Genomic DNA, 25,913 nt, shown 5'->3' with positions numbered 1-25,913 from the left:
ACTTGAATGGGAGTGTAATAGAAACCATTTCGTATTCCACATTTACAGTCAGATGCAGTATATCTAGGGTCGGGTTACCATATTTTGAGATCCAGAGAAGACTTCACAAATCACAAAATTTATAATATAGTACAAGAAAACGGTTAATTTGAAAATCTTGCTGGAAAACACTGCTGTGCTGACTAAATATAGAGGTCATTTTCAAAATCGAGACCCGCGCGAACGTCCAGATTTCGCGTCATTCATGGCGTATTTTTGTTGCGCCTGTGTCCGATTGCAAGCTATAAAGGTGGACGAATTGATAAAAAGCAGGACCATTCCTAAAGAAGGACGAATGGTATGGTATGGTACCGACAAGATAGCGTAATGGTGAAGCGTCCGGCTTCTTGATCGGTAGGTCGTGGGTTCGATCCCCGGCCGGGTCAGACCAAAGAACTGATTAGTAACACTGGTATCCATGACTTCCCTGCTTGGCGCTCATGCATTACTGGGATAGCATGGAGGGGTGGTGCATGACTTAGAAAGCCGTAAAGGCTATGGCTGCACTTCCTTGTCCAGTGGCATATGCACATCATGCACTCCTGGTATGCATATGCACAGATCGTGTGTATGTGTATCATGAGTCGGTGTATATGCCGCAAAAATCATCAAGGACAAAAATAAACTACGTCCTTTCCTTTCCCTAAGTATATCCCAAGGGCAGAAATAGTCGAAGGTTGCTGCAGACTGAGATAGTCTTTTTGTACAAGTTCAACAATGGGAAGAGCTGAAGCAATGCGTGACGGTTTCTCAGCATCTCTATTGTCAAACTGCCGCGATGACATAGGCGAAAATATGCGAAAATATTGATTTTTACAGGCCGATACCGATACCGATATTTCGACGCTCACAAGGCCGATAACCGATATCATAGGCCGATATTAATATGGAAGGAGCAGAGAACTATTTCGCCAAAAATATTATATATTAGGCAAGGTGGCACTTGTTCATGCCACAGAAAGGTGAACAACAAACGAGAAAACTGAAATCGAAAAGACTTATTGCTTAATTGTGAACATTCGTTGAAATTTGGGATAACCCGAAAATCAAAACATGATACAGAATTGCAGATCAGTTCAGAAAAGGTAGATTGTAGTTAGATATAAAATATCGGTCGCGATATCGGCCTAGATTGGCCGATACCGATATTCGAGAAAGTTCCAAATATCGGCGCCGATAATCGGTCGACCTCTAACCCACATGGTTGTTAAGGGTGGGACTGACTGTTAATCGTAGAAGATGAGGAAATGTGGTCCAAAATGCGTATCAATTCCGGCCGCAATCGCAGGTATCCTGTATGTCCCTACGCTCGAGCACATCCATGTCTCAGCTTGAAATTTTGTCACCTACATACCCTTTTCTGATCATGCGGTCATGCACCAGTACTCTCCAGTTTCAATACGGCTGATCGAGTAGCAGAGGTATATACGTGTGGTAAGACTGTTTAATAAAAACCTCGAGTCACCAACCACACGAGACCAAAGTCAGACTCTTATAATCGATATATTGAACTTTGCACTCGGCATAAAAACCAGTTATACAACGATACAAAGCGCTAGCGCTCGATCACGCACATTCGAAACATCCCGATATTAGTAAATGGAACTAAAAATCGCCTACGTTGATAAGCCACACATGATTGAAAAACAATACTTGGGAGGGCGGGAGCAATCTTCTTCGGTAAAGGCACATTGCGAAGTTAGCGTAATATACTATATAATAGTAATAGGCAGTCTATAAAAACTCTTCTCGAACATAGTTGGCCGGAATGAGACCGGTCACTCCGTCTAACGTACCGATGAGCCAACCAGGCTCATCAGATTCAGTGACATTGTTAATGACATCACCAGGCTCAAATGACAGTTCACTTTCGTGTTCGGCTTCGCATGAATACAAGGCGACAAGCACACGATTTCCGCTCGGTGAAAACGGGGGCTTCTCAATTTTCTGCGTCGTGGGCGAGTTGCTGGAAGACAAGGCTGACGCTCTGGGCCTCTGGACCGGCCGAGGCCTGTAATCGTCCCGGTTTTGAGTTTGAAGGTCGATTGTCGGGTCGCGTTGGGAATGTTTTATGGGTTTGGCGTACAGAGGCTCCTTGGTTTTGCTCGATTCGTCGCTGTCATCGTCGTTACGCGAGATTCTAGATTTAAATACGTAGCTCCCGGGTTTATTCTGCAACAGAAACGGTAGGCCGTAGTTACAAGTGATTGACCGTCAGCGTTGGTACTGTGCCATGTTAAAAAAACAAACTTTAGAGACTAAAAGAACTATTACACCTGTCAAGTCAAACTGCGGTGGTGCGACACATGCACGGGCTGTGGAGTTGTAGATAAGTTTCATCAACTTTTCTATTGATGGAGTCGGAGTCACAGACATTTCGTAACGCTCTTATGGAGTCGGGTTTCGAGGAACAAACAATGGCCGTAGTTCGTTAAATTGCTCCGACTCCCACTATAATATCAAACTAAATTTTCTCAAATGTTACAAAGAAGTTCCATTGCAGTTAATGACCCGACTCAAAAGATCTGGCTACATCAGGCTTGATCAATCAGGCTACATTTCCGCTTCATCTTACAACGCCCTGCGTTGCTAGGATTGGCCGATTTCCGATTATAATTCCAAACTGCGAAAAGCCTTGACCACGACAGGGGTAGTGGCATGATCATCAGAGCTGCCACTTTATGATGGCTGCCAAGATACAAAAACCAGGCTGTTACACTGTTATTACCATGTTGCATGTCACAGGTGTACTGTACACTGTACAGCCTACTCTTGGTATGATAGCCATGAGTAAGAGCTCATAAACACTGCAATGATCGCTTAATAGATTTTAAAAGATGACCTCATTTACCATGAACGGCACCAATACCCTATCCACTCATTATCGCTTACGATCGTTCTATTTAGTTGGGATCAGCATTAAAGCAGCTTTTTTGCAGCCAACTATGCATTCGCTGCTGCAACTTTACAGTCACCAAATCAACAACTAATTTTAATAGGTCTAATGGTAGCGCACCAGACTAGGCGAGGTGATACTGAATTTTAACGACACCTTTTATGCTGATTCGGAGGGTCATTGAGATTCGAAAAAATTGTAGACATATAAATAATAATTGCAAATCTTCAAATCACGTTCTAATTACACACAAATATAATCGTGCTATTGTCGCTTTTTCATGATATAATATCAGCCGAAATTCTCAATCATAAGTCATGATGATTTGATTGCTGAGACACCATGCACGACCTACCCATCTTCTACCTTGGCTATTTCCAGTGACTGAAAGTCTAGAACAGAAATGCATATCATAACGCGATGTGACAATCTGTAAAGTCCATCATTCAAAACAGCAATTCTCTCCGTCCGGCTATTGATTACAAGATTTCTAACAAGAACAAACAACAGAATGAGCCTATCGGCTTGTGAAAATTTTGCGATGTGGTAAATGACATCGTAATGGTTTGCTTCTACGGCTCCATTATTCAAACGGATGTTGCTCAACTTGCAATAAAAACCTCCACACAATTTTCCGGGTGTTGACAGCACTCAAGTGTCTACACATTCCTGCAGTGAAACCCAACACGTTCAGAGACATGGACGGTACAAATCGTTAGTCGGATTACGTCATATCCTGTAGAAAACATAGGACAAATTCGGTGGCAGTTTTATCGGCTAATGACAAATTGCTAACAGAGACACAAGACTGTTGAGTTCTGATTGCACATAGTAAGAATATTCACAAGTACCGGTAAAGAGAACACTTGAAGAATATATGACATGAATAGAATTATTACAAATTGTATCCGTTACTGGGAGCCAAAGCTGAACAGTTTGCCTTGAATTAGTAGGTTAAATTTTGTACAATAATCCTTTCAAAATCAAGCTTGTCATCTGGCCGTATATCGAACATTCTGTGCTTCTGACCATGTTTTATGAATGTATCGAGAAAAAATAGTCTTGCTGGCCCACCACATTCTTGTGAACGCATTACAGTGCCAATTTTTCAACGATAACGACTTTGACCCAGAACACTGCGTTCATTTTTTTCAATTGCGCATTTCAACTGACGTAAAACTATGCAGCCTATGACACACACCAGAATGACTCATACTGATCCTAAAATGAATACACGGTTGGATCGTTGACGCAAGTTCACCATCATTTTCTGATGTATATTTGTGGCAACAGGAGCCTGAAATAGCACACCAAAGGAGGAGCACACCAAGGGAGACACTTATTTCTCATATTTGCCAACGGCAATCCAACATTGGTGCCGGTACGCTAAACACACAGACCCAGTGAGACTTATATTGATTCGTCCCACAACAATATTTATGAGTCTGTTGTCTTCCTCTTTGCAGTTTTGCAGGAGTGCTGCCGTGGCATTCATCCAAATTTGAATGTGTCATCGTTACATGTATTTACCACCTCATGACGCACAATACAGTAACTAATGGAAATGTCTAGCCTATAATAAAATCGTTCCTACGCGTGTCACCTGTAGCTTGCTCGGGCGCTTGGTATTTATTATACTCGCGATTTGAACATCGAATCTCTGACTTCATTTGTACCGGACATAACATGAAATTAATTATGAAGGTAAGATACGAACTGACCGAATTGCATTTCTCAACAGGCAAAGTGGCTTTGATTGAGAGCCCACCCAAAACCAAGTTACAGATTCTGGCACAAGTCAATAGCTAGGGTTGTTCAAAAATAACTTTTTTTCCTGATTCTGGGGATTGACCAATTAAATTGATAGGCTGCCTAAAAAAGCTGCACACCAAATTTGGCTCAATTTCGACCGTCCGCAATGTTTTTGATTTACAAAAATAGCATTGATGGTGGGTAATCCCAGAATTATTGCTGAAAAACTCAGATAACTTCGCTTCTACGGGTTGGAATCGTGTCAAATTTCTTTTGCAACGTGTTTGTCTTGCGTCAAATTTAATTAGTGAATGCCCGGCATCTGGAGAAAGAAGTTGTTTTTGAACAAGCCTATCAATAGACCACTTGAGCATGCGGGTTAGGGCTGGGGTTGGGATAGCTTTAGAGTTGTCACTGTAGTTCGATACCCATGGTGTTTCAATGGCTATTCTACACCAGGCCAATATTCTTCATTACAGTTCCCGAGTAGCAGTACGTCCCACTTTTTGTTCTAGGCTTTCTGCCATACACGGCCTACACAGATCTAATTACGATCAGAATCCTGGATATGCCTCCCGGACTTTGTTACAGATTCTGCAGCCAAACACAGTCGAGTTCGAGTACAGAAGCTATACCCCTTCGTGACAAAGAACTATTTTCTTGACAGGAATTATCATTTTGACACTTTCATACCACTGTGGTAGTCCTGAAACATTGACTGGCTTCGTCGTAACATCAAAAGCATGCAGCTCAAGGGTACACATGTTCTTAGAAACGACTTGTGTAGCGACATTGTAACAAAAATAAAACTATTGATTTTGATTGTGTAACTGGCATTATTTTTGTTCGAATTGTATGAGAGGTACACATTTGATCCTTGCAATTCATTCGTGCTATATGACAATGAGCTTTAATCGAATAATTTTGCCGTAACTACAAACTGGCTTGATTTTGAATTTGAAGAGCTTCGAAATTCTTTACTCAAAAATATCGACTCTTCAGGCGCGTAGCCAGTCGAGAAAAAAGTCGGTAGAGATAAAACAAAAGGGGGATAAGGGATATTTTGAAAACGGACAATGTTCTAAATTCTTAAAGATTAATCGGGTTGAATCTATGTACAATCGTAGAAATGCCAGTGCAACAAGGACCAGATAATCCTCCTCATGCTAATGTCTCTATACGCATAAACATTTGTCAGTTACGGTATATTAAAATGTAGATTTAGATTTTATTCAAGTCAGTACCGATATGTGAATAATGACTTGCTCACAAAGCGGGGGGAGGCGAATCACAGACAAATTTTGCCGAGCTATTGATGACTGAATGTGGGGCAACTGTTGATTAGAAACATTTAGGTCGTTAAGGCAGCGTACAAAAACAATATGTGAATGCATTCAGAAAATGGGGTATGCAGATTACTCTATTATAGAGATAGGGAATTTTGAATGATAGTTGAGGTTGGAAAGGGCTATGTCTCCAATTATTCCACTCGAAACACAAAAAATTATGTACCTGAGACAGCCGTCCTCGTTTGACGACAGAAATCTTCGGTGCTACTCCGGGCGGCGGCGGCTTCTTAGCGACAGGCGGCTTGACCTCGTCCCGTCCCAGCGACGCCACGCTCTTGCTGACCAGGTCCCGCGAGTTGTTGAAATTTTCGTTTTTACTCGTCTCGACATCGTCGCGGCGATTCTGCGCCGCGTGCTGAGAGTGGACGCGTCTCACGTTGTGGTTTTCTTTTGCGGTCTTGGCCTTGACCGAAGACGTCTGCGATGGTGTGGTGGTGTACATGCTAGAAACCCGATCCAGCGGAAAGTCCATGGTGAGGTTCAAGTCCAGGGGGGATATGCGACCGAGATCGTCGGACATGTTGTCCGACTGGGGGCTGTCTTCCGCTTTTTCTGAAGAAAGGAGTGAGATGTTTTCGAAATTTGCACAGCTGCTCATTGTTGGTACCTAAGTAGAAGTATCAATTTACAAGTAAGTATTCTGGGTCTGAAAACTGAAAACTATTGAGCACAAGTAGTTTTAAATTATAACCACTTCAGCAGGGGCGGCCAACCTGCGGCCGTAGAAGGAAATTTGTGCGGCCGTCGACACGTAATTTAATTCGTAAGTGTTAACGGCCGTTGACATGCAAATTGAATTTACGAATTGACTCCCGAAATTTTGAGAGATTTTCATTAATCTTGAAATTTTCTTCGCACTAGGCGCGATCCAATGCGACTTCATTTTTCGATTTTAATTAGTAGCGCCCGTTGCAATCTGAGCCCCACGGCCCACAGTATAGATGCGAACAGAAGAGGAAATGATGGGTCCCATGTAGATATACCAAATCGGAATCGTGCCATCCTCACGAAATAAAATTATGTTTCTCTGGTACGTTTGGGCGATTCTAATATGTTTCCACTATACAGACAACCCTGATGGGTGGTCATGATAACACAGCATGCGACAAAATGACCAACAACAGTAGGCCCATCCAAAGATGCACAATCGTTTATAACTTGCTCTACATTTTTGAAGACATCCCCTCCATCAACTATACCTGTGAATCTGATCACGTGGGCAAAGAAAACATGAATGTTTGAAAGTGATGTATGAAACTACTGCTATAATGACAAAATTCATCAGTGAATCTAAATAATTTATGCTCTTCGCGCGGTAACAACCGTTCATGACTATGTCCTGTAGCGCGGCCGTAGGCTACTTTACATGACTAAAATCGATATGCGGCCGTGAATAGTAAAAACTTCACTTTACTTCACAGATAATCCCGACATATTCAGCCGATATTCAAAAGATTCAGAATCTAGCTCAAGGGGATCCACAAAACTTCAGATCATTTAATCGAACAGCTTTACGACCTATGCCAAGCTTTGGCATGAAATAAACGCAGAAAGAAACACAGCGTCTGGACCCCTGTAAGATGAAAGAAATATGAACGAAAATTGTAGATACTTTTTGACCTCTAATGGCCGATACTGACATTTCTTTCAAAATGTGATATCGCGTCGGTGTAATATAATCGGTCAGACTCTACTCTTGAGTAGTGCAAGTGAGTAATTTGTACTTGAGTACTTCTAGAAAAAGAATATGTCGTCATATACATTGTTGTCCTTGATGTTTTGGCGGCATATGCACCGACTCATGATATACATACACACGATCTGTACACACGCATACCACGAGTGCATGATGTGCATATGCCGAAGGACAAGGAAGGTGCGGATATAGCCTTGTAAGGCTTTCCAAGTCTTGCACCACCCCTCCATGCCGAGCAGGGAAGCCACAGATACCAGTTTTACTGATCAGGTATTTCGTCTGAGCCGACCGGGGATTGAACCCACAATTCACCAATCAAGAAGCCAGACGTTCCACCATTACGTGGTGGAGAAATTACGAAAAAATATCTAATCTTTATTAAATCTGTCCCTGAAGTGATGAAATTCCGCCGGTTGGTATCCTAACCACGGATCTATTCCATTGTATTCAAATTCATCAGCAATCAAACTAGGGGAAAATTAGTAGAAACATGATCATCATAGATAGACCATCAAAAATTAATGGATTCTTCGCAGTAGAATCAATATTCAAACTAAATATTCCAAAGATGAGGACCACAGATGCAAAAAAGACAAATCACATTCTCCAGAGCCCGGCACACATAACTGTGTAACACATTCGCAAGGACCAGACGCTAATTTGAGACTACCTGTGGCCTGTTTTTCCACGCCGCTGGTCCTCCTGTTCAAGCCCGGGCTGATTCGTTTCCTGGGCATGGCGCGAATCGCGTGATTCCGCTGGAACCTGACGCTGTAATCCCCGTCTATGATTTCGTAACGGCCGTTGGCTGGACGCTGAGGTCGGGCTTTCCTGGAAATACGTAAACAACGTGATTCCAATTCACAGAAATTCGAAGAAATGCCCGTGGTATCACATGTAAAGACGATGGGTTGGACTCGGCAGACGTGTCACATCAGAGGTTCCCGACATCGAGAATGTAGCAATTTCCATAAAGGATATATACTTTGAAGATACGCAAACGGGAAATATGATATTTTTATATTTTTATTGGCAGAAGGCATCAAAGCAGAAAACTACGTAATTAATACACTTTGCGTTTTTGAATAATGTATTGCGAGAACTTTTCGGAGGTACAGAACTTCAATATACAATTGCATAGTATATTCATATAGAAATGAATACGCGATTCAATAATAATGTATTCATACTGAAACATGCCGCAATATTTTTGGCGAACTACTAGTAGAGAATTCAAAAGTACTTTATATATCAACAGAGACATCACCAAATATGACGTCGGTTACCTACATAAAAATTCGATTAATCAAGGCTAACAGATGCCTTAAGCTCTATGTGCTACCTTTAGATTGTATTTTGTGCATTGGAAAGTAGTTCAGACACGTTCGCATCATTTTTACGAATGAATTTGTCATTACAACCATGTGAAATAACTCCTGTATCACGGCACCTGATCATATTTTTTTTAATTGCATCAGCGATCATCACGCATCGGTCACAAAGACACATCTTGCTATTTTAAAAACAGCCATCGCTAAAAGCATGCGGTCCCTCGACCAAATCTATATCCTTTTTATATCTATACGAGTACGAACGACGCTGAATACTTTGACGGCCTCTGGCGTAGAGTCCATAGACATCTTCTGCATTACCTCATCGAAGGACGGCTGTCAATGGGCGTCCTGGTTGACTGAATCTTTTCCGATACACCTTGAAGCGGACCGGTACCGAACAGGGCGTCGTAGTTCGCGATCATGATCTCGACGATGATGTTGTTGAATTTTATCTCCATGATGGATTGAACGGTTTCCTGTCATGGAAAAACTACATGTTACACGAAACGACCAAAAGCAATAGACGTTACTTCTACTCCAGTGTCAACAATGACTACTTTGACGTGATCTGGCCGAAATCCGTCTACAATTTCGACACCAACCTGTTTCGGACGCATCAAAGTCGGCCCGAAGCAGACGCCGATGTTTTGCACCGGCATCTTGTTGGCGTCGCTTTTCGACGCCACTTTAACGAGATGCGCCAAAAGCGCCTTCAACACCTTCTTGCTGTTCGTCGAAAGTTTCGACACGATATCCAACACCCTTCGAACGAAAACGTCAAGACGTCGATAAGCCTTAAAACTCAACGCTCGACGAAATCGTACTTTTTGAGTCGTTCGTCTGGATTTTCGTGCTTGGCGGCCGCGATCAGATCTTCGTGAAGTTCAAAGGTCATGATCGGTTCGGGCAGGTTGCGGAAGTAGTTTTTCAGGGCGCTGGTGAGTGTCGTCATTTCCCATTCTGTTTCGTCCGTGTAATTTACCCTGTCGCGAAAACGCTGACGTTGACATGAGTTTTTTCAAGAGCATCAAAATAATATGTTACGACCAAAATGTAAAGATACATGATTATACAATTGAATAGTGTAATCATATCGAAGTAACCCAAATATTTATGACTGACGCTCGTCAGGGGTAATCGTCGGCATCTAGTAGAGAAATGGAAGGCACATTGTGTAAAATTGATACGATTGTTGTTGATACGCAATGTTCTCTCCATTTCTCCACTAGTTGCTGACGATTACCCCTGAAGAGTGCCAGCCGAAAATATTCGGGTTCATTTCAATACGAATATACTATTCAATTGTACTACTCTTATTGTGAAGGCGTATATTTTCGATACTCGCAAAAATTGACTCACATGACCTGACTCAAATCATTACAATTAAAGCTCTATTTGGATCCGAGCACGGGGCGCAGTACTAGAATTGCAACCCGGCCAACAATCAAACTCACGTCCCGCGAGACTTCGGGTCCATCATAAGCTGCAGAAGCCGGTCCACTCTCGACGACACGCCCACGAGTCGGTAAATGCCCTCGGTGTCGACGCCCCTTCTTTCGATCTCCGCAATCATCTTGTCGACGAAGTCGATGCCGATCTCGTTCAAAACAAACCCGCCGGCTTTTTTGTGGTCCTGCGAAACGCGGCGGTAATCATTTGCGAGTCACGGGCGACGGATAGCAAAGCAGAAAACTGAGCGTTGTCGGGATTTCGAATCCGAATTTTGTAGAATTGCAGTTTGAATCAAAAACACCAAAAATTTGCACGGGATAGATTACGGCGACAAACGATCAAGTGTAATAGAGAGACAAAACAACTTGGATGACCAGAGTTCGGTGGAGACCCGCTCCCGCAATCCTTGACCGGAGTCTGTTGAATGACACAATATGATAATAAACTTTACCATTTTTGAACCTTAAATTGCTGTTGAATAGTTGAAAACTACATATTCGTACCAATTTGGAAAAACGTAACCATTCTGAGAAATGGAGCTAATACAACATAATATATACATAACATAACATAATATATAACATATATAGCCTATACATATATGTATATTATGTACATTGGCATTGTCACCAGTAATCGGAGGGCACCAAATTACCATCAGCAGTGTGTATTAATTGTGTAATAAATTTGAAAAGACTCTAGTATAAATGAGCAGAGAGTATCGTTTTCATTTTCTAAATTGTATATTGAGTCGAGTTGCTTACTATATTGTGCAAGACAATAAGCACCTGCTGAATTTTCATATTTTCCACAAAATTACATCTTCGAAAAATTTTTGGGTTACCGTACAAGAATCGAGATGGTTTATTTTTCGGTCGCGGAGAAAATCACTAGCAGACCGCCGTCCTGCACAAATTAGATAGACTTTAGCTATTTCGATCGATGGTCATAAAAATGGATGGTGTGCAGGCGACTAAACATCTTAGCTGTCTATGATGGTAGAGATAAGCAATCTTGAAGGATCTAATGCACAATCCTACCTATGTCAACCACGGAGCATTGGATTGGTCAAACACATTGGCTTCAAGAGCTAGACAACCTTCCTGTGTTTATCTGTTGCCACACGCAAACAGCGTGGCACCAGATCCTTCACCGAAAAACGAAACTAATTTCATACGGAAAGATAGTAAGTATACGAACGCGCCAGGACACGCCAACTGTTGCCTCCCGGTTGCGCAAACAGGCCCTGGAAGTTACAATTTCGGGCTAACCTGCGACAAGATGTAATCCGGCTCCTTCCCGTCCATGGCGGAGATCCATTTTTTTCTGTCGTGCATCGACTCCGCTTGCAGAGTGAGCATCGATTGCTTCCCGAGAGTGTCCTGCAAAAGTACGGCATTCTTGCCTTTCCGAGATACCAGCCCAACTAAACATGTGCCACAGTCGCAACCATCAGTAACAGCACTTTAACAGAGAGGCCAAAATTGCTATTGGACAAAGTAGGAATGGAAGGGTTTGAAAAAAAGCAAACTGAGAAAAAATAGCTGCAGATGATGCATCAGAAATATCAGGCGTCGGTACCCTGTCGCCCATTTACAAGGGATTATAGATAATTCTTATGACAGGTCCGATTTCGAGTAGAAACAACTGAATTGACCTTGTGATTGTTTCAACCCAAGAAAATTACACAATTACCTTGACAATCAATTGGGTTTCCAGTACAGGTAAAGCATAAACAACTCCGGAAACAAACCACTTGAACGCTGGGAGCAGAAAAAAATGGACTCAATAGAAAGCAGATTAGTACTTCTTTACCGCACTATTTTAATAATGCTCAGTGACCTCAAAATGGTGGAAACTCAAACTACAGCTTACAATCACAGCACACATTGCAAGAAAACATTAGTAAAAATCAACGATTAGTAATCAGTAGTGATCTAGGGCAAGTTTTTGCAACTTTTGCGACTTTGTTTACCAACTTCCGGCAGCTTCCTAAGTACTCGGAAGCTATGTAGTATGGTGTTTTAAGCTGTTTGGAGGAATCCTATATTGCAAATTTTTGCAACCATACTTCATTTTTTCATGCAACTTTTTGAAACCTTTTTTGATTCTTCATGCAACTTTTCGACTCTTTTTGAGTTTTCATTCCACTTATTGCAAGTTTTTTTTCGATTTTTTATACAACTAACTTCTTACTGGAAATATTTGGCCCCATACGTAAATAGATCCCTTGATCGTGTCACTGTCGTTTAAATTTGAGGCCTTTTCTGATTGGACGTACATTCAGGCTATTTTCACTGCGGGTTCATTTTTTCAGACTATTGATTTTGTTGGAGTCACCAACATTGAGTTTTGCTACAGTACCTTGGATGTGGAATGACTCGAGTATCTCATACAGTCAAACAGAATTTTAAGATACCAAGCTTGTGTGGTTGTTCAGCTCAAGTCATTATCAGGCAGTGTAAGCCACAGGAGCCTAAACAATAGAATAATTGTTGTATCGTAATTATCCCATTAACGCACCACCATTTTAGCGTGGCACTGCCAGGTTGTTGCGCAAGTACTGAAAAATCAACCCCTAAAAATCAGGTTACTGTGGTGCATTTTGCTCATTACTTTACGTTAGTAGCGGCGTAAAACCACCATCAAATGATGTGCCGAATAACTGTGTGCTGTACACTCCTTGACTACCGCGCTATTGAACAACTGCAAAATTCATCCACGGCACACGGTCATACTAACAACGTGTCCGCTGAGCGATCAGTTCCGCAATTCACGGTGGTCTTGACACGTCACTAAAAACGGACCATTCATAAAATAAATCATGAGAAAACGACAATAATTCAGATCGTATACATCAACATGTAAAGGGCTGAAACGCAATAAACATCGCCGCAAACCATTCACCTGGACTTCGATGTCGAAGCAAAATCGTTTGTCGATGGAATCGGTGGCGCGTCGCGTGCAATGCATGACAATCAGCGGCTCCGCTATAACGGGAGCATGGCTGTGGTTGATTTTTATCGAAGCCCCGGAGCTGGAGAACGACGTGGAGCCTTGCGGCGATGTCATTTGAAGTAATTTGTTTTCCTTTGTGTACATGCAGAAAAACCGAGTCCATTTCGATCTGAAAGAAACAAGCGAGGTTTTGTTGTCCTTTGGCTGTTTTCACGGTCAAATCGTTCAAACCCATCCATATTTTAGGATGCTGCGCTGAGGAAAATAGAATATCATGACCGTCAAAATAAAAAGACTATACAACCAAATCTTGTGGCGATATAATACACAGATTATAACCGAATTGACTTTAAACGCAGTCTTGACTCACTGAAACGAGTGCACAGCATTAGTGCGCTAGTGGTAATTCACGTTTCCATGATATCAATAGATTCACACTACTTCTACATATGCCTATGTTTAAACAAGCAATATGAATAAGAAATCACAATTTCCTTAATAACGTCACTTGCAGGTTCGAATTCGGCCATATTCATGTCGATTTAGCCGTAGAAATTTGCAAGTTTGGCCATCAATTTTGGTGTGACCTGTTAAACGTGCATTCGAGCATTGTGCGGAGTGTTACATGAAGACTGAAGAGCTTCTTGGAGGTACAGAGCTTCAATGTGCAATTGAATACTGAATAGGATATTCATATTTTTCCAATTCTCTACTAGTTGCCGACGATTACCCCTGACGAGTATCAGCCAAGCATATTCGGGTTCATTTCAATATGAATATACTATTCAGGAGTGTTATATGAATCCAGCATTAAAGTAATGAAACCAATCCATAACGATAGCCTTCTGATCTTTGCGCTACCCTAGTTGAGAATTATTGGAAATCTTCAAATGCGACAATTCCCTACATATTTCTATCACATCTCATTGCAACGATTGATCTCAAATCAAAATGCAACGTCTCCGATTCGGCGTCTTACCTCGATCCTAAAGCGTTCTTCTCTAGTAGGTAAAGATACCCGGCCCGTGCCCATCTCTGTCCTGCCAAATTCGTGTCCGCCGAAGGATTCTCCATCATTTTCTGCATCAGCATTTTCGTTTTCTCCCGCGTGCCGTCGTACTGGGACCTCGTGTTGACGAGACTCATCTGGAACACGTTACCAGGCAAATTGGCGAGGGTCGCTTACCTGGCAAATTGGCGAAGGTCGCTTACCTGAATGGAGGTCATGTAATCCTTACAGTCGTTGGCGGTCTCGTGGGTCTGATGGAAGAAGTTGAAATACACCTGAAAATTTTTCGTTCATGAGATATTGAAATTCGAAATTTCATATTCTGCTCGGTATTTGGGATGCATATCCAATTCCAAGTTCAAATTGAGAATTTACTTTCTATCATGTCGAAATCCAAGTTGAAAACCTGTAATGGCTGACACTTGTGGTTTCAACACATGGGTCTCAAAGGTACCAGTACTGATTTTTTCTAGTTAACAGCTTCCAAAGTAGGCCGGCTAGGCCAAAGATGCAGCTGCCCTATGTTTATCAATTAGCTTCCCGAGTATGGGCAGGGTTGTAACCAAGTCACAAGGCTCCGAGTCTCAAGTCAAATTCACTTTTATAGTTTGCACTCGAGTCAAGTCGAGTCATTTTCAATTCACCACTGAGTCAAGTCCGAGTCCAACTCATCGAGCAGAGAGTCAAGTCCGAGTCATGGTATTATGACTCGAGTCCGAGTCCGATTCATTGTGTTGACTGCTCAGTTTCCAGTTAAAGTCTTGTTAAACCCACTTTTTTTAACTCTGTTTGGTTATATCGAATGGTTCGCATTTAATTTTCCTCACTTTTAGCATTCTCTGGTCACATTTTCAAGTATAAGTACCAATAGACGGAATGCCAATAGGGTGGTTACTTTACTATTCATCGAAATTACAATGAAATGTGGGCTTGGCCGTCTGAGTCTCAAGTCATATGACTTGGTTCCAGTCATGCGCAATGATTCAAAACCAAATCGAGTAAAGACACAGATTGACTCGAGTCGAGTTATTTCAGTATTTTGAGAAAATGACTCGAGTCAAGTCGAGTCATCAGGAAATCGTGACTCGAGTCATTACAACCCCGGAGATGGACAAACCTGAAAATCAAAATAGTCGTATATCTAAATCCGATCTAAGTTCCGTCAAAATCTTCAAATCAAAATTCATGGACGTGGACATCTCTGCTATTGGGCTGTCAACATATTGGTGGCTAGTAACAAACTTGCAACTTTTTAAAATGCTACCCACACTGTTTCGTGTTTAGGCCAGCGTCATATGACAGAATAGTTTTCAAAGTCATCTGCGTATTTTCGGCTTCTCAAATTCTGCCAATGTGTCAGTTACTAATGGCGTCAGGAAAACGATACACACTTACACACTACCAGAGCATAACACGTTCTGCAAATGAAACAGCGGGCCATTAGCTAATACCAATTACATGAGACAGTACGACACAAATTTGGAATTGTTTAATAGCGAAACAATAGAAAAATCGTCACAGTCCTAATTGACAATTCTTGAAAAGCAATCTGGGTCTACAATAGTAAGCTTTAATATCATTGTCAAGCATTTAAACTCATCTGGAACAACAAAACACAGGCAGAATTTGTAATTTAAACCAGATGCGAGGCACGCCATTCACATATCACATCTTCCAGTAACATTTCTAAGTCTCACCGACTTGCCACCGAATAGTCATTGGGCAAGAGCTCATAACACTTCCGGCCATAAGCTGCCAGCAACTTGAATTGTAACAAAACACAATGCGCAAGACATCTCACCTGCATAAACATCAGAAGATGCTCTACAAACTCAAACTTCTTCCGTTCCTGCACTTCCTGGAGCTTGTAGATGTAGTCGAGCGATGACTCGTGGAACTTTCTTTTCTGTTGGGCCAATTCCTCGTCAGATTCCTTTAAAACAGTAACACAGTTTAGCGAAAAAATACAAGTTTGACATTCGGGGTCTTCGGTGAAGCAATGCAAATAAAAACAAATTTTCAAACAAATAATGCAGCATAGCGTACTTGATACACGAGAATCCACTCCTCTTATGCATATATTTTCCGGTGATTTACAACGAGTCTGCATAAGGATGGGGTTGAAGTCTAATGTGAGACTTTTTTCTATACCAGATTTTGACCCGCAGTGGCAGATATCACATTTCTTCAATGTACTGCTTGTTGTTCAAGATGTTGGGGTGTAACCAGAGCCTGGTTTAAGTTGGAGATTCGATCTCAGTCTGCAATCTATTACCCGCACTGCCCTATGCATTTTTATATACCACATAAGTCGATTTTGACATCAACATGTTGCAGACAGGATGCGAAGCGAATACAGCAATAAAAAATTGAAAATGTTTGTTTCCTGTTCCAGTGCCAGTATCACAGACATAAAGGTGTTGACTGAAATAACTAAATATCATTAAACTCTAATTTATAACAAATATCACACAATTTTCACATTTGAAGAGCTTCTTGGAGGTACAGAACTTCAATATACAATTGAATAGTATATTCATATTGAAATGAACCCGAATATTTTCGGCTGACACTCGTCAGGGGTAATCGTCAGCAACTAGTAGAGAATTGGAAAGAACATTGTATATCAACAATCGTATCACAAAATATGACATTATGCATTCAAGAATATGATCAGTTACGTCAGAAAGCAATTTTCCTAGAATATTCAACGATACAGTAGGCTACAGTTCAGTTTGAATTCAAACCTGCATTACTATCCACCCGAAGGCAAAGTAAAGACCAAAACATAGCAATACGCTCCTATTGCCAAGAAAAGCATGCAGTAAACTTTTGCCAATGGAGATCAATAGTCATAAACTGAACAAAGCGCTAGCAATAACAGGAATCATAAAACAACATCGCGTTGACAGCGTGGTGCAACCACATCAGTAACACCTAAAGACGAGACAGAATACTAGTAGGAACTTCTAAAGTAAATATGGAAACCCTGAATGGTACTGAATGACTATTACTTGAGGCATGATGGGTAATTCACATGCAACAACTCGTATATTACCGTATATGTACAACGTGTATATCCACTTCCATTTAACGAGATCAAATCAGTTTCAGCCCTTATCAAATGTACGTGCAGTCGTGCAATGATTCATTTTACACGAGGTTTCCATTCATTATCAATTTCATGACACGGTTGTCAAGGTCATAAAACGTGAGCAATTATATCGGGTTGATAATGAAGAACGGATGGCAAATCCAATACACCTCAATAGACATTTAAACACAAGTTCAATCGGTCACCAATTAATGCAAGACACTATGACGCCATCATTGCAGTGAGCGATATTTCCAGCTGACATTCTCTCATTGCAAGCGCGTATGCCACTGGGCCCATATTAGGATCAAGTATTGGTGATTCAGAGGGAAGCCATGATCAGCAAATGCACAAATCGTTACTTCCGTTTGCAACACATTGATGCCAGTGCAGCCCATAATTGTCGTCAATATCATGATTATGAGAAGTATCGCAATCGGCAAAATTTTTCACATATCAATATGATGTGACAAAACGGGTGCATATCGACAGATATATAGACATGATGAATTCGCTGCGCTGTGTAAACCTGACATGGACAGGATTTCGGTGTTGCGATACTGCTATGGTATGGTCGTCAAGTCTACCAACACCCACGAGAAATATCAACATGCAAGGAAAATAAACAAAAACCTACCTCATAAATGATATGAAGATAAATTAGGCAGATACAATGGTTATTGGCAGGCTACATCGTATTCTTTTAGAAATATGTGCACATTGTGCAGTGTACAACGAAGAATATTCAAAGACACACCCAGATAATACTACGGGTCTCTCCATCCGAGATTACTCGGAGCAAGACCATTTTTTTCAACTCTTCACAACCTCAAAGCAAACCCTACACCGTATTTTAGCAGGAAATCATTTGTAGCTTTGACTTAGATCACGGTCATTCCTTGACTTATTAGGGTACTATGAATTATCGCCTTGTCGTGGCATTATTCCTATCTGTCGGACCATTTGATAAATGGCGCAATTTTTCTACCATTTCCACCAGACCGTGGCCAACGTCCAATCCATTTCAAAAATATCATTTAAAATAGCATAGACGAAACTCGGTTTATGCACTATCTATTAGCGAGGTCATGCAGGGGAGCACGTGCTTCGCGCTTTGAAAATCAAACAGTATGCAAATCCAACAAGGCTATTCACAGCTGACGAGAACTTCCCGGCCAATCAAACCGAGTGCTTCATCACACAGATTAACAGAGTGGGGAAATATCAAAAAATTCAAAATAGATGTAACTTTGATAGCAGAATGATATATGACCATGCTACACTAGCATGATGTTGCGATCGATAGGTTGTTCGCGAAAATAGTTCACTGACAAGTAGGCCTGAGTGTGATTCTTCGCGCTACGTTTGTTAACGAGTCATTTATATAGTTTTCGCTACATCCGTTGCGCATGGTCGTACTAATCCTTGCACGAAGCCCGAAAGTGACGTGAATCATTCCTCCTGCCACCTCATAATGAAAACAAATACGGATGTGTGAGACCGGCGAAAGAAAGGTGACACAGAACTGGACGTTCGAACAACGAAGACCAGAGGTTGGCAGGGTGATAGATTCTGTTGCCACATCATCATTGTTTTCTCCTGAGTTCATCTGAACTGCATTTTTTTCTGAAGTACCAGTACCAGGCAATGACAGGAATCTAAATTGTACTACATTTACGCCTAAGTATTGATTGAATAAGCGTAAAAACGGCATTCGCAAAATCACAGATAACCACATACACTCAGGCAGCGAACGCCGCAGCACGACACAAAGTTTTGGTCACAAACGCCTTACTTTCAACTGCTGTTCCTTTTTCTTATGCGACAGACCGAGGGTGTGCTCCATTTGCTTATAATAGCGATCGCTAGACTTGTCAAACGTCTTTTTAGCTTCTCGGTAACTGTGAATGTGGTCTTTACGAAACCTACAAACATCACAATACGACAGATGACGAATCGCTGCAAAATTAACTGCAGTTTCACAAGCAGATTCCAGTACAATGACAGGAAAAGGTCAATCATAAACCCGCAAGTGGATTATTATCCATTACATTCTACATGCGCAGTTACCTTTCCAAAGGTGCGACAAGTTGTATTTCTGACCGTTCGATAGTTTTCGCCCATTCCCCCTCGATTTCTTCTAGCAATGTTCCGAATTCTTTCAATGAGCCGGCTGTCACAATATAAAACCATACAGTGCTGACTGACTGACTACAGTGGTCCGTGAACTTCATCACAGCTATTGGGCATATGTGTATGATACAAAATTTAAATGGACCAGAGGTGAGGGCAGAGAATGCAGGCTGCTGCATTTCATAATAAGAAACTCACTTGGTCAACGAGTTTCTATTGAATGTAGAGGTGAGAGCCCAAATGGAGTCTCAGTGTGGTTTGGTGGGAATATTTTTCAAAATTGGAAGCGATGGAACACTTTATAACATTGAAGTTCTGGCGGAGCACGGAGCAGCAAACTAATTTTTTTATGACAAAACAAAATAAACGATAAAATACCTACAGATCACTATCAGTTTTCTCAATGGCATGTATGGGCAATGGGCATGGGCATGTATGGGCATGTTGGGATAGGCACAAAGTTTATATTTGAAATCGTAATTACTGACATACTGTGTAAGCAACAGGCTTTATTATACACTGTGCGAATTGTATAATGTATATGTCTGAGAGGATTGTGGATTTGGATATGGAATTTGGAATATTGGTAGTACTAGAAAACATCTGAACATAGGCTTAGGATCAATCTATATTTTGACATTTAATTTCTAACGATATCAAGTTATATATATATTCAAATGAGGATTCTATAAATGACATTACAAAATTGGTGAAGGACAAACTCTGTATTTTCATTCAGACCACTTTTACTGCATTTCCACAAATCCAGCAACATTTGCTTAATCTTATCCTTGATTAGGAAAATTCTGTTGTCCAATATTACTGCAAGGTGGAGATAATTTTACATATGCCCCTAGCTAGCTAACATCCAAATACACAGACAGCATTGCAAGCTGGTGCGACGACAACATAGGCCTACTCACCAATTCCCCGTTCCGCGTCCGTCAGGTTGTTTCCGATAATTTCAAATTGAAAATTCTTCAGCCTTTCACTGAACGTGTGCATTGACTCACACTGTTTCTTGCACGATAATAGCATTGCTTTGGCATCCTATAACGATTGCGGAACAATTAGCCATGACATTGCAACAAAACGGCTCTTAATACTACTAGAGTAAGTTTATCAAGTGCCACAAAGGCACCGAGTACTTTGTGTCTATTTCGAAGCAGTTTGAATGGCATTAGGTCGTACAGGCTCAATAGCTATAAATACTAACACTAATACTAACAATTCGGTGTTAGATATACAATGTCATGACTTATCGATCCTTGATCCTTGCTTGATAACAAAACTGTCGAGCAATACCCCAAGGGCCCAAACTGTCACATTTGAAGAAGATTGAGCTCCTTCTTTCACATATTTGAACAATATAAAACTAACTGCCACTGCTTGGCTCGAATTAGGACACTCCTGTATTCCAATTCTGTCACACATAACAGTGCGAGAAAGCGTCACAACTCCAAAAATTGGGAAAATATAAATGATATAATGATACACATAACACATTGTACGTATATTTCACTGGGATATGATGTCATTTCCGTATATTCACCAATGACAGACTTCAACAAATAACTGCTTCTTGAATTCAAACTCAATCGAATCTGTGATTACGACAAAACTATTGAACTTACAAGAAAAGCATGGGAACTTCAATTTAATGAGATTTTTGCTGCTATTTTGGCATCATACATGTATGTTATACATGGTTCTATTGAAAAATAGTAAGTACAGCATTGACTCCGCCAGAATTTCTGTTTATATTATAAGTCCAAAAATAGACCATGAACTCTATCTGCAAATTATGAAACCCGAGATGTTCTATCAGTTTGAAATTATAAGTAAATTTCTTTAATCAATAGACAAGCCATCAACATGTTGAACCTTGCAATTGAGATAGGCCTACTTAATATATTCAGCAGACCGGAAAGGAAGTTGACACGAACTAGCCGTTGAGAAACACCGTTCTACACTATTCAAATAAAATACCATACCTGCCCCTTGTACAAGTGAGATTTATGAGCTCAGGACTCAGGTAGATATCTGGATGAAATATAGACGACAATACTAACCTTGATTAAAAGCTTGATGTTTGTGTTGGTTTTCTCCAATTCATCTTCATGTTCCTTGATGCTGGAACGCAGCCAAGGCGAATCCAGGAAACAATCGCTGAACTCCAAAGGTTGCAGGACCATATTAGGCGGGTCTAAAATAGAACAAGTTATACCGAGTGGTTAACCTCAAGAGAAATATATGACATGGAATATTGACAGACATGCAATAAATTACTTTGAATTTTTTAATAATATTAGACCTTGTTGAAATGCCCGAACTCATAATTAGTATTTTTAGCAGACGCTCGATTCTTGCTAGGAGTATTTATAACTACCAGCACCAGTTCTCAGCCCAAAATTTCTTTGAACACCAAAAACCACAGAAAGATAGCGGTCTACCATGTAGCCAACACAGGCATGCAGTATTAATAAATACCACCAACACTATAGTCACCTTTCAAAATATTTTTTCATGTTCTGAATTTTTATCCTTTACTAGTTGAGTTCAAATATATGGTGACAATAAAATAAGCTCCAAGTCTCTAGTTTAACAATAGGGATAAGGATGAATAGTTATGAAGAAGTCTGGTCAAGAACGCCACTAAAATTAGATACAGGTGTGTCGGTATCATATTACGAGTATCACTATAAGCATAATATGAATTATATTCTAGGCATCCTTGATGCAATACCATTGGCCGTCAATTATCTACAGAAATTACAATATGGTTCAACATCATCCACCAATACTGGTCCTGGACTGTTCACTGGCATTAAATATAACAGTTTTCATTGCATTGGCCGTGAATGAGATAGGTCACTATGAGCAAAGATATACAATCACATTCTTACAATTCCGACATACAGTCTGACACGATTACAGTAATCAGAGCAAAACGCGTCAAGTCGGACATTATTACAGTAATTAACTCACGAAATATTGGGTCAATATTATTTTAACGTCAAATTTCGTCTTGCCTTTATTCGACATTAGTTATTATCATGGTTAAACCATATTGCAATGAAAAGGGAACGAGGGCAAGGGCATATCACCATATTATACAATATTTAGCATTGTCATTAACTTTGCGTTCATTGAATCATAATATAGATCACTCCAAATCCCTTGATTGCAGAAAATTTTGACAACTACTAGAACTCTTAGTCTTAGCTACGTCCACAACTGTAACAAAAATGTCTCGCGACATATATTACATACAAATTATACAAGACAACGATACAGAGCTGAAATCAAAAAGGCAAACACACTAAACACTCACTTCTTCAATCTTTCAATGCAGTATCATCAATGCAGACTGTAGACAAGAATAGATCACTATCCGATTTAACTGCAACGATGATGTATCCGATACATACCCTACAGTCGCTAAAAGTAAAATCTAAAAATCAACAAAACCTTGCAACTGAGAACGGCGAAAGGTGACAAACACTGGCAAGAAACGTTTTAGAGAAACACAGTGCAGCAAACGGCTTAATCTTCCGAGTCGGAAACATTGTTCAATAAATCCAACAAATTCTTCGGTTTGGAAATGAATACAGTGTCGCTAGACCTGGATTGGTCGTGGTTACTTACATCGCTTGCAGACGAATGAAAAACGTTGAAATTTGATCGCGCGTGGGACAGTGGGCTTACATCGGGCGACGGATTGTCGGGAGTACGAGGTGGGCGGGCACGTCCGCAAAGGGGGGAAGAGTTACGCGGGTTGATTCTCGAGCAACTATTCGACTTGATACTCGGAGTAAGAAATACAGATCCGTTTTCGTACTGAGAATTATCTTTAGGGGAATCAGACCAACGAATGCTACTAGAACTTGACGAATTCCACTTACAATTTGCCTTCTTTTTAATCTTCACAGTGGAAAAAGATTTATCTCGAATGCTACTCATTCGAACCGTAAGCGGTTTTAAAAGTACGATAAACGGTAACAGCAAAAACCTCACGATAAAGTAGGAGATGATCCGTTCGAAATTCTTTCTGCACAGACCAGAAAAGGATTTATAAATGCTCCAAGGCAGATATTTGGAACAACGGCCCTTAACAATAGGGTGCTCCATGATCTCAAGGACGTTAGGGCGCTTGACAGGATCCGGAGTCAACATCCATTGTATGATACAATGCAAATCCGGACTGATTGTGGATAGACATTCCGGCGGTATGTACCCTAATCTTAGAAGTCGCCAGGACGGACCTCCTTGCGGCAAATCGATATTTGACGCCAACTCCAGCAGAGCGATGCCCAAACTGAAAACATCGGCTTTAGCGGAGAAAACAGAGTTTAACAACTCGGGAGCCATGTATTTATTATCCCCTTCTCTGGCGTCGGATAATTCCTCATGCCGCACGACCAGACCGAAATCTCCGATTTTGCAAGTACTGTCAGCCGACAGAAAGATATTGGCAGGCTTAATATCCAAATGAATAAATCCGTGACTGTGGATGTGGTGCAGTCCGTTCAGTAAATCGATCAGTATTCTCCACACTTTGCCCTCTGAGATTACGCCGGTTATATCCATGTATTCTTGAAGGCTCATGGCGCACAATTCCGTTTGTATGTAAAGACGGTGGTTTTCTTCCCACGCTTTCGTGAACTCTAGACAATTTATGTGTTTCGGCAGTAATTCGAGCTTGTTAACTTCGTCGAATTTCCGACGTCTGTCTGCTTCATTGCGGAATTTCTCTCTAGACCGCTTTACCGCGTATCTCTGTCCGTTTTCCAAGCTCTTCACGTCCATAACTTCGCCGAAAGAGCCTTCGCCTAGTTTTTTCACGATTGTGAAGCATTGCTCGAAGTATAATTCGGATCTGTCCGAGTCATAGAACTTGCTGTGGATCGCCGAGTCCAAGTGCTTGCTCTCGTCGCGAAACGAAACGGCGTGTGCCTTTTCCGGCGCCCACTGACGGTGGGGGAAAACTCGGCTGATCGGCGGCGCGCTCTTGATGGGAGATTTTGGGAAAACGGATTTCGAGTGGTGGGAATGGTGATCGCGGAAACTGAATAGTTTGTTGTGAGGCTCTGGAAACTCGGGCAGCGGTCTCGCGATCCCGGCAGGGGTGGACGAGGCGAAATTTGCAAAGTCGGCGCCATCTTGGGAGTGTCTTCTCCGACTTTTACCCGCATCATTCTTGCAAAATGTTGGGGTGCCGAATGAATCCATAAAAACCGCGCCAGTTACGACGTTCCGATGTACTCAATCGCTAACCAGTTATCGGAGATTTGTGGCTATATCTGAAATATTTTATAACGGGGAAGAATTGGTAACTTTGTAAATAGTACAGGTAAGACTAAATTTCTACATCAATGACTACGACTAGTAGCTTTTTGATAGTATGCATGCATAATTTGAATGTTTGCATAAGTGCATAATTGGTAACCAGATTGTATCTATGACAATTTAAATCATCAAATAAATGATGTTTCAGTCAAAGGGTGCATGGTCAAATGGTTGATATGAGTTTACGAAGTTGATTCAATGCATTTTCGGTGATTCATAGAATCGTAGTAATATTTTTATAAATGATTAAAAATAGATGAACATAAAATAAGTGTCTCATGCACGTTTTGACTTGTCAACTAAGTTGATATGGTGCATATAGGATTTCATATCTCATGCAGAGTCAAACAGAAATGACTTCGTCTTCACTGCAATATTATTATATCTAATCTGTTACCGTCTACATTTAAGTGTTGTACAACAATTGAGCGGCATAATATAAAAAGCTATTTATTTGTCTCCCACAAAGAGCAATAATACAAAGAGCAGGGATAAATTCCAATTGCATCATGACTATATATATGTATAGGATACTATTCCTTTGGTATTGTAACACATGCAGATCACAAAAGGACGGGTCAGACTGGAAACTGTGGTTATTTTCGGAGATAAGTTGCACATGACACTGACAGTAGGGTTTCTTGCCACAAATTCCACTCTGGGACAGGGGCTAGAACTCGCACTATAGCAATCCAAGGAACAAATTCCAAAATGGACACACCATACCAGTCGATAATATTCCAACTTGATCAGTTATTCATAGGCTTCCGGTATTTATTCAAAGAGTTTTTTTATCGTCAAATTATATATATATATTCATACGAATTCATACGAATACAATCTCATCCATCG

General features: G+C 40.9%; 2 protein-coding genes across 5 annotated transcripts; both read right to left on the bottom strand.

The window, feature by feature from the left end:
• Nucleotides 1–1,523: 1,523 nt before the first annotated feature.
• On the bottom strand, nt 1,524–23,191 carry LOC145459428 (rho GTPase-activating protein 26-like). 4 transcript variants are annotated; one of them, XR_013921413.1, is made up of 18 exons: nt 23,047–23,191; nt 21,785–21,918; nt 20,636–20,762; nt 19,650–19,752; nt 19,375–19,504; nt 16,287–16,418; nt 14,689–14,760; nt 14,456–14,622; nt 13,426–13,645; nt 11,790–11,900; nt 10,521–10,699; nt 9,891–10,049; nt 9,669–9,828; nt 9,385–9,542; nt 8,403–8,563; nt 6,200–6,588; nt 3,556–3,671; nt 2,072–2,211 (listed from the first exon to the last, which is right to left on the bottom strand). XR_013921413.1 is itself a non-coding variant. In XM_080338065.1 (18 exons), the coding sequence occupies exons 2-17, from the start codon at nt 21,905–21,907 to the stop codon at nt 3,307–3,309; spliced, it is 2,412 nt and encodes an 803-aa protein (XP_080194191.1). In that variant the 5' UTR covers nt 21,908–21,918; nt 23,047–23,191; the 3' UTR covers nt 2,072–2,211; nt 3,302–3,306. The 4 variants fall into 4 exon arrangements, 3 of the variants coding, with proteins under 3 accessions (XP_080194188.1, XP_080194191.1, XP_080194190.1); XM_080338065.1 differs by lacking the exon at nt 3,556–3,671 and adding an exon at nt 3,302–3,327; XM_080338064.1 differs by lacking the exon at nt 3,556–3,671 and adding an exon at nt 3,291–3,327 and having other exon boundaries at nt 2,073–2,211.
• LOC145459429 (membrane-associated tyrosine- and threonine-specific cdc2-inhibitory kinase-like) lies at nt 23,166–25,913 on the bottom strand. The gene has a single exon (XM_080338066.1). It carries the CDS (start codon nt 24,942–24,944, stop codon nt 23,259–23,261), a length of 1,686 nt encoding a protein of 561 aa, XP_080194192.1. The 5' UTR covers nt 24,945–25,913; the 3' UTR covers nt 23,166–23,258.

This window comes from Botryllus schlosseri, chromosome 16 (genome assembly GCF_051294905.1).
Source record: "Botryllus schlosseri isolate E-star chromosome 16, Bs_hap1, whole genome shotgun sequence".
NCBI classification, from domain to species: domain Eukaryota; kingdom Metazoa; phylum Chordata; class Ascidiacea; order Stolidobranchia; family Styelidae; genus Botryllus; species Botryllus schlosseri.
This window is presented reverse-complemented; position numbering and strand designations above follow the sequence as displayed.

Excerpts from the sequence above, each read along its gene's own strand:
- LOC145459428 (XM_080338062.1), bottom strand. The coding sequence starts at position 21,907 with ATGGTCCTGCAACCTTTGGAGTTCAGCGATTGTTTCCTGGATTCGCCT. Across the intron at positions 11,901-13,425 it reads GCTTCGACATCGAAGTCCAG|GACACTCTCGGGAAGCAATC; the intron begins GTGAATGGTTTG and ends GTACTTTTGCAG. Across the intron at positions 10,700-11,789 it reads CGGATTACATCTTGTCGCAG|GACCACAAAAAAGCCGGCGG; the intron begins GTTAGCCCGAAA and ends CGCGTTTCGCAG.
- LOC145459429 (XM_080338066.1), bottom strand. The coding sequence starts at position 24,944 with ATGGATTCATTCGGCACCCCAACATTTTGCAAGAATGATGCGGGTAAA.